The sequence below is a fragment of the Scomber scombrus genome, chromosome 6 (assembly GCF_963691925.1).
Source record: "Scomber scombrus chromosome 6, fScoSco1.1, whole genome shotgun sequence".
Taxonomy (NCBI): domain Eukaryota; kingdom Metazoa; phylum Chordata; class Actinopteri; order Scombriformes; family Scombridae; genus Scomber; species Scomber scombrus.
The window spans coordinates 4,144,314-4,156,813 of NC_084975.1; the positions used below are offsets into that span (position 1 = coordinate 4,144,314).

The 12,500-nt window shown below is 38.1% G+C and overlaps 1 protein-coding gene across 1 annotated transcript in view; it reads right to left on the reverse strand.

The window, feature by feature from the left end:
* Window positions 1-1,420: 1,420 nt before the first annotated feature.
* Window positions 1,421-12,500, reverse strand: part of rbl2 (retinoblastoma-like 2 (p130)) — a 30,368-nt gene continuing 19,288 nt past the window's right edge. Inside the window, exons 10-22 of the mRNA XM_062420440.1 lie at window positions 12,213-12,325; window positions 12,026-12,129; window positions 9,873-10,010; window positions 8,690-8,854; window positions 8,434-8,542; window positions 7,423-7,686; window positions 6,892-7,091; window positions 6,343-6,519; window positions 6,080-6,151; window positions 5,518-5,617; window positions 4,408-4,652; window positions 4,059-4,232; window positions 1,421-3,946 (exon numbers count right to left, since the gene is read on the reverse strand). Of these exons, the coding sequence (XP_062276424.1) occupies window positions 3,779-3,946; window positions 4,059-4,232; window positions 4,408-4,652; window positions 5,518-5,617; window positions 6,080-6,151; window positions 6,343-6,519; window positions 6,892-7,091; window positions 7,423-7,686; window positions 8,434-8,542; window positions 8,690-8,854; window positions 9,873-10,010; window positions 12,026-12,129; window positions 12,213-12,325 (2,029 nt within the window). The 3' untranslated portion in view covers window positions 1,421-3,778. The remainder of the gene's footprint in view (window positions 3,947-4,058; window positions 4,233-4,407; window positions 4,653-5,517; window positions 5,618-6,079; window positions 6,152-6,342; window positions 6,520-6,891; window positions 7,092-7,422; window positions 7,687-8,433; window positions 8,543-8,689; window positions 8,855-9,872; window positions 10,011-12,025; window positions 12,130-12,212; window positions 12,326-12,500) is intronic.

A 12,500-nucleotide genomic window follows, 5' to 3' on the forward strand; every position in this document is an offset into this window, starting at 1 on the left:
GTTAGCAGAGACAGATGAGTAATGCAGGACAATTATATACTCAACAGAATATGTGAGTCACTGCCGCTGATTTCATCTAAACAGCTGATGAACGCCTCGGACTGAAGCAGCTGCTGAAAACTAAATCCAACTTGCAGCTGTTTCACTTCTAGTTCAATACAAAAGAAACCATATAATTAAACATACAGTCAGACATAAACTACATAAACATTAAAAAAAATGATGACAGAAAACAGCCTGAGTTGAACATTCTTGTATCATAAACTACAAAATTGAAAATGTTTTTTTACCATTATTATAAATCTGCACAAAATTTGGCACAAAGTTGCTTCCTGTTTATTTTTGTCTGGAGTTTTTCAGTTGTCATAATATTTGATTAATTAATCAACACGTGACACCAGTTAATAATTAGTTAAATATTTATACTGTCATTAAATGATGGATGAATGAATGAATGAATACTTGGATTCAGGATGTTTTGATGACTTATTGGACAGTTTTTATTTTCAGTGTTATGAATACGAAATGGTACAACATGTATGTATTTCCTTTACATGTGCACATTCACTGTATCATAATTAAATAAATAAAAACATAATAAATGACAATTAAACAGCCTTTTTCTTTAATAACTGAATTATCATTGATGCCACAATAAAATTACATTTATAATATTAATTATGACACATTAAATGCATAAATAAATAAAAAGATTAAATAACATTGTATTGTATTATTTATGTTTTTTTTGTTTTTATGTAGGCATTATAAATCTTCCATACACACGTCCATATGTATTAATAAATATTGGAATTGATTTATGATCCATTACCATAGATGAGGAATCAGATTGACAGGTTGATATTTAATTTTAATATTTAAGGCACAAAGTATTTATTTAATTAAATAATTAATGACATTGCAGGTTATTTCTTTTTCTTTGTATATTTGGTATATTTCTTTAAATTATGTACATTTATTAGTATGAAGTACTTTTAAATTTAAAGCATTTGAAGCAAAAATTATGTATAATCTGGTAAAAATACATAATTTAAATTCAGTTTATTAACTCTGAAAATATGTTATTGCTTGTTTTTATTCTACTTTAATACTTTTTTTAATCAATGTTTTGATGTGTGTAGCAATGATGGACCTAAAACTGCATTTACATGTGTAAATCTGTATATTTAATGACAAGAAAGATGAAACTATGAGCTCTAATGAAGTGTATTCCAGCATATTCTTCTTATAAAAATGTATAAATAATAAACTGTGGACATTTTATCTTTGTGAAATAAACATAAAGAGAAATCTACATGAACTCTTTATTTTCATTCTTCCACAGCTGTAACCAGCAGCACCATCTGGTGGTGACACACAGACACAACAAGGTGAGGTTTATTTTTTTTAACTCATTTTTATTACATCAGAGGTTTTTCTTTTTTTTTTTTTTATTTTACAATCAAGATCAAAAATCTCATAAAGTCAAATTTACTGGATGTAAACAGATTTCAGAAGTAAAAAAAACACAAAAAGGCACTTTAAGTTACATCGCCCTCGATAAAATAAGTTTTCTTTTTCTCTTTTTTACAAATATTTACACTTTTCTCATCATGACAAAGTTGTTTTTTGGGGTTAAAATAAGTGAGAACAGAAAGATGTACTGTACATATAACGTTGAAATAAAAGAGTTTCATTTAAATAAAAACATCTGAACATATGTGACAAATTATCTGCTGATGTGACTAAATTACAGAAGCCATAATCAATCAATACTGATGAATTTGATTGTTTTTAATGATGAAAAAAAAAAAGATTAGGCTGAAAATGACTCATAATGGATTTAAATGAAACTCTTTTGTTTCCTGTCAGCTAACGGGTAAATAAGACAAAAGAATTACATCATATTTTTAAAGTTGTTTAGTATCATGAAAACGTGGAGTCGTCTACTGAATAACTTTTAGAGAATAGAGTTAAAAAAAAACACACACACACACACACACACACACACACACACACACACACACACACACACACACACACACACACACACACACACACACACAAAACAAAGGTAAAATACAGCATTAAAAAGCCGGGTGGTGCAAAAAGAGAACATAGTTGAAAGCTGCTGTTACTTCATCACACCGACGCTTCAGTCACAAACTTCTAGTATAAAATAAAACAATAATAATAATAATAATAATATCACTAAAAAAAACAACAAAACAAAACAAAATACATTCCTGTATGAGAGAATAAATGGATGGAATGAAGAGTTTCACACACACACACATAGAGAGAAACACTGAGATGAGTTCAGGTTCCTCAGAGCAGAAAGCAAAAAAAGTATCTAAAAATAAAATGGGACTCCTCCTCTTCTTCTTCTTCTTCTTCTTCTTCTTCTTCTTCTTCTTCTTCTTCTTCTTCTCTTTCTCCTCCCGTGAATCCATCTTCCAGTTTGGGTCCAGGAGGCTGAAACTCCTCTCTCTAAGAGTAGGTGGAGTTTTTGTGCTTTCTCGTCTCGTCTTATAATATATTGCTGTTGCTGTGCTTCTCTGTTTCTCTCTTTCCTCTTTTTTTCCCCCTCTCTGTATCTCTCTTTCTGTCTCAATCAAACCTGTCCAAGCACCTAAAGCCCGGTTCTGCTTGACGTTTCTTCCCGTTAAAAGGGAAGTTTTTCCTTGTCGATGTCACCAAGTTGCTGTTCATAGGGTCTTAACCTGCTGAGATAACTTTCTTTATATAAATAAAACTGACTTGACTTGACTTGATGATTGATTGATCACCACTCTCTCATTGATTAGTTCAAGCTAAAAACAACAGGGCAACATTCAGAGCTGAAGGAGTTCAGGACTCCTCCTTTCTTGTTTGGTTTGTTTAAGTTAAACTAAAATGTCTGACCTAGCATGTCTGACCACAGGACTTGATCTGATTTTTAGGAGCATTTTGGTCATTAAACAGGATTCATTTCATACTATAAAGTATCCTGTAAAGTAGGGCTGGGTATCGGTACTCAATACCTTTAAGGAATCTATCGAAATACATCGATACCAAGTAGTATCGAAACATCTCCCGTCAATCGATACCTGCAATCGATCCTTTTTGCACCCAGATCTACAAAATATGACTATTTGTATGGACTTGCTCACAGCCAATCAACACAAGCGTTCTTCGATTTAATGCAACATGTGATTGGTCCACTGCCACAGCAGCTACAACCCGTCTGTGGTGGTGAAGTCGTGATGAATTTGAGTTAGCGCGCTTAGCAGTTCAGAAGTATAGATGCCACCTAAACGCTCTAAAGTGTGTCTACACTACACGCCTGTTACCACGGATACAAGACAGAGACCTGAATGTGTTAATGGGAATCTAATGAAGTACTTAATTGGTATCAGTATCACTTTAAAAGATACTTGGATTGGTACTGGTATCGTCATTTTTTTAAACGATTACCCAGCCCTGGTATAAATGCTCATATAAAAGCTGGTACTTAAATAAAAGCTGAGTCTCTTGGTCCTTTTTTAATTTAAACATGCAAGAAACAAACATCCAGTCAGCTACAGCGACTGATGAAGCTGTGTTTTCAGTCTGACTGTGTGATCCTGCTCCTCGTTCATTAAAAATATAATTAAAAGTGACCAAAATGCTCCAAAAAAGGAAGATGAGACTGTGACAGAGTGCATGAAGCTTGCTGCTGTCGTAGCATGATGATACAGGTGGTGTTACTATGGTGATATCGTGGTACTCTGCGGGTATATATATGTGTGTGTGTGATTCAGTGGGAGGAGCTGCGGTCGTTGGCGACGTCCTGTAGCCGGCGCAGCAGGGCCGAGTGGTTGTCGGGACAAACCCTCTTGGGTGACGTGTCGTCCTCCAGAGGCATGCTGCGCTTCCTGGTGGGAGTCTCTCCGGTCCGGATCATACTGTTGATCTCCTGGAGACGCTGGAGGGGGGGGGGTCAGAGGTCAGAGATGTTAGAGCTGGTTTCTCAGGTTTACAAACAATCCAGTGTGTGTGTGTGTGTGTGTGTGTGTGTGTGTGTCTCTCTCTCTCACGTTGGGGGGGCTGCTGCAGATGTAGTAGTAAATCTTGTCTCGGGGGGTCGTCGGTGTCGGGGCGGCGCTCTTCTTGTGCGGCGAGATGTAAATGGAGTGTTTGCTGGACAGAAGCATCCGGCGAGGAGAGCCGGTCCTCAGGGTGGGGTACGGACACAGAGGGGGGGTCTCCACCTGCACAATAAACACACACACACACACACACAGAATTATTAACCGTTTCATGTTTCATTTCTAATGTTTCTAATGTGTTTTACTGCTCATTTCTACTTTCTCAAGTTATAATTTTTCACATAATGACCCTTAAAATATAAAAAAATGAATTCAGAGATAAGCTACATGCTCGTACCCCTGCAGTCGGCGACCTCGGAGAGTATCGAAGAGCAAAGTGTCTCATCTGTTTGATATAGACGTTGTTGTAGAAGTGAATTAGATCTCCTCGCTCCTCCTCGCCGTCACCCACGACGTTGGAGGAAGAGGAAGAGGAAGGGGAGGAGGAGGAGTTCTTGTTGGGGGTGGAGGGAGCGCTGCCAGGCTGGGGGCCAGGCAAGGTGCTGCTGGAGCGAATGGGAACCGGGCTGTTGTCTCCACCTGCTGGGAGGAGATTATGATGACAGCAGCAAAGAAGGTGAGAGTGATTAAGATGTGCCACATAAATGCAAAAAAAAAAAAAAGATGAATTTATTTGTTTGTCAATGTTTTCAGGTGTTCTCTTTAAAGCTTTGGTTTGGCTGCTTGATGTCCCACGTTCAACAGCTAGTCTTAAATGTTTTCTGTCTGCTGTTTGTTGCTGAGCAGGTAAAATACAGTGGATTTATCAGAAAACAGCTGAGACTGAACCAGACAGGAAATGTGCCACAAAAACCAAAACTAGGATCTGAAAGAGGCTGAAAAAACTCCACAGAGCTGCAGAGGAGGAGAGAGAGTTAAATTATTAAAGATGAACTGCAGGTATTTTCCACCTCAGTGTGTGTTTCCAGGTGTTTTATGTGTAAAAAAAAAAAGTAGTATAAAGCCTTTTGTGTCTCTATAGGAAGCTGATAATGTCTTTGCTGGAGGATAGCAGCTTCAGGATACGTTAGCCACTGATAGCATAACACACTCAAATCTCTGTTGCATTGTGGGCAATGTAGGCACCAGGTTTTGACAAGGATGAGCAAAGTATGCAATAAAAAAAGGTGTTATCTATGGTTCTGCTCTCTCAATTTTCACCATTTTTTCTTAAAATCTGTCCATCGTGAGTCATACTTCATACATTATTTTTAACTAGAAACATTTGTAACTGAGTGCTGAGGCGCTTTAGATTAATTTATGCTCTTTTTCATCGAATGGGAAAGCATGTCTAAACCTCTGACTGCTACTGTACATTTAATACAATCTGCATGTTTATAAAATGTCAGGAAACTATGAAAAGTGTTGATCATTGTCTCCGAAAGTCAGGTGCTTTCAGTTTTCATACCTGTATCCTGGCTGCTGTCAGGAGGTGAGTTCTGTTTGTTGGAGTCGTTGCTGCTGGAGTGACTCCTCTTCTTCCCTGAGATCAACACGCTCCTGTAGACCTGAAACACATAAAATGAGCCTTTGTTACTATTAGAGGTGATTAGAAGTGGAAGAGTCTGATTGACACTACAGTGGTGTCCTCTTCTCCTCCAAAGTCTTTTAAGAGTAAAGACAGAGATGACAAATATCACCACAGACGCAGAGGAGTATTATGGGCTGTCAGGCTGAGATCAGCAGTCATTTTAGGGTGGAACTGGAATCAGTATCTGACTGAATATTCACTATTTCAGGTCACTCGCTCACTCAGGATATAGTGGCTGTCATGTAAGCTCACATGCAAGCAGTAGCTGACCAGGATGAAACATAAAACCTATAAAAATCTGGTGCATTTGGCCTTTAATGAGGGAGCAAGTGAGATTCTCAGCTGTTGCTTCATATTGCCTTGTTAAAAAATGTGAACAGATACTTAGAAACCTGGAAATCTAGAGTGTGTGTGTGTGTGCTGATTCAGAGCTTCTTACATTGCTGCTGGCCTGAGGCTGCGAGCGATAACACTTCATGATGTTCTGGAAGGATTTATCTTCTTTGGTCACCTGATGAAAAACAATAAGAAAACAGAGACATGTGCTTTAATAGAAAGGACACAGAGCAGCAGTATGCAGGGCTGTTCATGTATTTAAACACACACACACACACACACACACACACACACACACACACACACACACACACACACACACACACACACACACACACACACACACACACACACACACACACACACCTTGGCCATGACGTAGACGGCACACATGAGCAGCTGGTCCAGGTGACGGTCCATCATCATCTCCGTACAGTTCACCAGAGAATATTCAAAACAGGTCCAGATCTTCCTCCTCAAGTCCGGTGTGATGTCCAATTTGGCGCAAAGATCTCGGAGACGCACGCTGGCCAGGTGATACACCTAAAGAGAGGAAATACGAGGATGAAATATCACAGAATCACAAACACAACTGAGTTTAGCTTTGTATGAGTTCTGTATTAATCCTTCAGAATCCTAGAGTCTCTCCAATGCAAATACAATTCAATGCCTTTATTGTCAGTACAACAAAATGTGTGTGTCCCCATTGGCTAGGGCTGTCAAAATTAACACGTTAATAACACGTGCGAGCGAGTTTGAGTGTGTGTGTGTGTCTGTGTGTGTGTGTGTGCTTGTGTGTGCTTGTGTGTGTGTGTGTGTGAGAGAGAGAGAGAGGGAGAAAGAGAGACAGACAGTGTGTATTTTGCTCTTATTCCATTCTTCTGTGCTTGTGTGTGTGACATGTTGGCCTCGTACCTTCCTGAAGAACAGAGACAGCGAGCCTTTCTTCAGTGGGCTGCTCGCTGGTTTGGCGGGTGGCTTGGCAGATGCTGATTGGACGGTGAGGGTGCCTCCTAGAGTCTGTGCGGACAGCTGCTGCAGCGTGGCTCCGCCCTGTCCCGTCACACTCACCTGGACGGGGATGAAAGTGATGCCTCCGCTCTCATTGGCTATACCTGCAGAGGCCAAGGTCATTAAAATCACTATTTTATGGTCCAGGAGAACATTTTATAGAATATAAATAGAATATGAAGAATATAACAACATGTTTGAATGCTGATTTATGAATTTGTAATAAAATCAAGTCAAATTTGGACATTAGCAGCACAAAATTAACATAAAAGTATGCGTTTTATTTCCATTTTTGTATATTCGAGCTCACATTATTTAAAGTCCACATAAAGGAAATATGAATAGAGTGTTTTCATAGGTCATATTTGGCTCTGAAAAGTATGTAAAGGTTAACATAAAAGCAACATTCTCACATCAGTGTCTTCAGTCTCTCACCTTGCACAGGTATGGTGACTGTCTGCCCGTTGTTGGCGGTGACTGTGGCGGTTGCCATGGTGACCACAGTCTGCCCAGCTGGGATGGTTGTGACCAGGCTGGCCTGGCTGGTTTTGGCCACGGCGACCGGTGCTGCACCGGCGGAGCCGGTGGAGGTAACTCCTGAATCGCCGTCGGCCATGTCGACAAACAAACGCCGCCGAGCCGAGCCGGTGGGCGGAGAGCTGTAGCGGTCCAGCAGGGTGGTGGGGGAGGGGGACACACCTGCAGGAGGGGGAGGGATTTATTTATTTTCAGGGTGTTGTAATAAAACTAGTATAATAAAAACTAGTTCATTTACACACTTTTCTAGACACTCAAACATGCTTTACATGACAAATTAAATGAGTAAAAAAGTTTATTAAAAAAAGGATAACATATCAAATATTAAAGGCTGTTTAATGCTCTTTGATAGTGTTGAACTGATTTGTTGCTTGTTTGGAAGCAATGATTGAGAAAAAATGCCATAATCACAGGCATTTTTAAGTCATTATACTCTTAACTAATTGCATTTTGATCCAAAGGCTTATTTTTTTGACTTCAGAAATCAAATATTTAAAAAAAAAAACATAATCAAATTTAAACATAAACACATTAACTGAATACATTCTATCATTACAATTAACAACATGAACTGTATTTAATTCAAATGAAAAGTCTTGTCGTAGCTAATATCTATATATGATCTTCACCGAATCGAATTGTATACTTTATATTTTAATATTCTACATTTACACAATCAAATATTAATGTACAGTATTTCATCTGAATGTAAGAAGGCTAGCAGATTAAAGAATAACCAGATATATACCATTAATGTTTCTGTTAACAGCACATAAAAAATAACAGTATTTCTTCCAGGGAAAAAAACATTGATGTGTATTTATTTTCATGTGTCAAGATAACAAACATCTTGAATGAACAGCTGTAAAAAAAAAAACAACAACATAAAAAAACACCACCTACACCAACCTTTGAGGGTGCTGCTGGTGTTGAGATCCGGTCCGTGGTTAATGGGAGTAAGGGGAACGCTGCCTGTGCTGCTCTCATCGTTTTGTTCCAGATACTGAGGAGGCATCACCTGAAACACATCCACACCACAATGTATTTAAATTTAACACACACACACACACACACACACATACACACAAACACACACACACACACACACACACACACTGTAACATATTTAAACAAGTACACATAATAAATTGAATATTTGGCGGACCTGCTGGCAGGCAGGAACGCGGTCTTTGGCCCCTCGGAGGCTCTCCCACAGCGGGGAGTCGCTGGTCCAGGCCAGGCTCTCCAGCACCTGCTCCTCCACCTGGTTCAGGTGCTTCACCACCTCCCGAAACAGACCCTGCTCCGACCGCACCAACACCTCGATCACCTGCACGGATGCACAGAAATATCAACACACACACACACATAAGGAGCTTTTATTTAACTCCAAATACTGATTTTTCTTCTTCACTGTTTTACATTTTTTTAATGAACTTTAAGGCAATTTTATTGTTGTTTGATGCTTTTTCCAAATTTCATCATTATGTTGCAATATAGCTGACATTTCACCTTTTTGGTTTCTGGTATTTTAAATATTTTTGTTTTATGTTTTCATACCTTGCAGAGGTGATTATTGATAGCGTGTATAAAGCCTTGTTCATACTGCCCAAATATGTTTTTTTGGTAATATCCAGATGTTTAAACTTTTCTATCATCATCTTCACACTAATGCACAACTGCACAGCTTTTAAAATGTTGTATTTTACTTGATTTTATATATTCTCTTTATTCTATGTTTTAGCTACTTTTGCTATGTATTTTCTACTTTCAATATTATTCCATTAATGTGTTTTTTTTTTTCTTTTGTTCTTTTTTAACATTGCTTTATGCTCCTTTTAGGCCCTTTATATGTGAAGCACTTTGTGTATGTATTGTATTTTGTTGTAAAACACTTTGAGCTGCATTACTTGTATGAAAGGTGCTATACAAATAAAGTTCTTCTTATTATTATTATCTAGATTTATTTTAGAAAGTCTCGAAAGCAAAAACAAAACAAAACACACACACACATGAAATGTGGATTGAAGCCACACTTGGAGGTGTTATGAAATATGATTTAAATTGGATTTCTACTGTCCGACTGCTTTGGCTGCTCAAATCGGATTTCAAAGTGTCTTCTGCTTCACTCGCAAATCAACACACAACAATGACATCAAATCCAGAGGGATGACTTAGATCGTTACCATAGCAACTCACACAGATAAGCTGGTGATATCTGAACACACAAATCTGATCTGATCACTTTAAAATAACAGTGCAGACAGTCGTAAAGGATCTAATTAGAGAGATAAATCTGATTTGCCTGCAGTCTGAGTCAAAGTGTTATTGATCGGACGCATCGATACCTTGTAGAAATGATAAGCCGGGAGCCGGAAGATTCGGATCATGTTGGGGAAATCTCCCGGAGGTCTGTAGGAGAAGACGACGATTTCCAGACAGCAGGCCAGCAGAGAGCGGTGGAAGATATCCTGCTCCAAAATACACTGCAACACACACACACACACACACACACACACACACACACACACACACACACACACACACACACACACACACACACACACACACAATACAATTTCATTACTCACTTCCAGGAACAGAACGTGTCAGGACAAGAACACGTATAAACTACTTGAAACAGTGTAAACTATTCCATCAGCAGGCTTCACACTGTTACAGTCTGTAGATTAGATGTTTGTTTCCTTTCAGAGAAACAGAGTGTTTGTATTTGCAAGACGAGAACAATGTGTCCTACGAAATAACTTCATCTATTATCTCCCCCACACAACAACTTGAAATCATTGCTATGGGTCAGGGCCACCGTAGAAGGGCATCCACACTTAAAAAAACATCTAATTTTAACCCTTTGTAGGTCACACCAAGAAAGTGCTATCTAAAAAAATCATTGTTTTGCTTTTCCTTCCTCTTTGAGGCCATGACAACATAAAACATGGATTTTTTTAAATTTTCATTGACCCTAAATTTGATGTTTTACAGACCTCTACAGACATCATTTGTTCAAAACTTTAAAAAAAAAACAAACATGTTAGAGACTCATTCTGTTCATGTACAAGATGAAAAAATTAAAACAACTTCAAAAATGTCTCCAGCAGGATCTCTGATGTCAGCAGTGATTTGTGTTATTCTTGGTTTATACACTAAAGCACAACCTGTATCTATAGCAACCATAGAACAACCTGTATCTATAGCAACCATAAAACAACCTGTATCTATAGCAACCATAGAACAACCTGTATCTGTAGCAACCATAGAACAACCTGTATCTATAGCAACCATAGAACAACCTGTATCTGTAGCAACCATAGAACAACCTGTATCTATAGCAACCATAGAACAACCTGTATCTGTAGCAACCATAGAACAACCTGTATCTATAGCAACCATAGAACACTGATGGTCTGTCTGTGCATTACATACCTCATACTAGTGCTAAAGATTGCCCAAAAAGTTAAATGGGTTAAATAGATTTAGTTTTTGACCAGATATCATGACACAAAGTGACCTGTAGCAGACCTACAAAAGGGTTAATTTTCCAAGAAGAAAGTGTGAAGTCTTCAGAGTAAATAAAGACACAAACCTATAAAGTCTCTGTATACTGATGATTATAAGCACTTAACATTTGAAAATTTACATTTTAAAGACAAATTATTTTTTATACACAGCTGAGACCAAGTTTTGGTAGTGCAGTGGTCTAAATAAGATAAAGTATACTTTATTGTCCCATGGGGCGGATGCATTTTAGGCTCCAGCTGCAGATAGAAAAATAAATACAAGGTGCACAATAATGGTGAATAATCTCCAGTCATAATGGACACACTAACTCATTCAAGTGAATAGGAAGGAAGGAAGGGAGGAAACTTTTGACTGGTACTGTACACAACACCAACCAAACACATAAACAAATAGACTAGATAGAATAAACACAATACTCCTAACATGATAAAAACTCAATGACTGGTGGTCAGTAAAGAGGTGAAGCTTGTATAACAGAATTAAAGCAAGGAAAATGTAAAAAATCAGATGTGTAAAGGAGGCAAAATCCATAAATTTAGATATTAAATAAAACAAATTAAGTCGTACTCCATTCACTATTAGTCAGTATTACTCATGAAACCATACTACACTGTGTACACAACCTAGTCAGTTAATATAAACAATTGTGCAATAGATTATTTGTTTAGCAGTCTATTGGAGGTGGGGACAAAGGAGAGCAGGATACTGTTGGTTTTGTATTTACAGGCTTTATAGTTTGTTTACCAGAGGGTCAAAGTTTATAATCGGAGTATAAAATACGTGATTGGTTCTTCAGTCTTCTGTGTGCTTGTCTGATTATTACAGTTTTCTAATAGATAGAAATGAGGGATGGATATTTTTTCCCCCCTTTCAATGTTGATTTTGTGACTTATATTCAACTCCAGCCAAAGTTTAACATCTGCAGCACTGTCTAGAGGATAAAAGCTGTGTGGTTTTTACTCACAGACAGGTCAGCATCTCCCAAAATCATCTTTTCTCTCTCAATGATTGACTCCAGAATCCGGTAGTATAGGGCCTCCGCCAGGTGGAAATACTTCACTGCCATGTCTGTAAGAAAAAAAAGATAATTCAGACAGTTTAGGGGAGCAAATCTATCAAACACCAACAGCTGATTATGAATCTGCGTGTACCTTTCCCCATGCTCCTGTTCTCTGCCCCGCTGTCTTCGTAATGCTGAGAGAAGAGCTCGAACATTTCCTTCAGGCGCTGGCTGATGACATCACTAGGGTCTCTAGCACAGGTCCTGAGATATAAAAGGTAAAGAGATGACAGTTTGTGTTATTAAACTGCAGCACAAGGCTGTACAGAGCAGTAAAGGTACACACGTATTATCAGTTTAATGACGATAAAGATGGCAGATACAAGTTTTCTCTTTATAACTAGAATTTGAGTTTAATCTGGGTTCAAGTATTTAAATC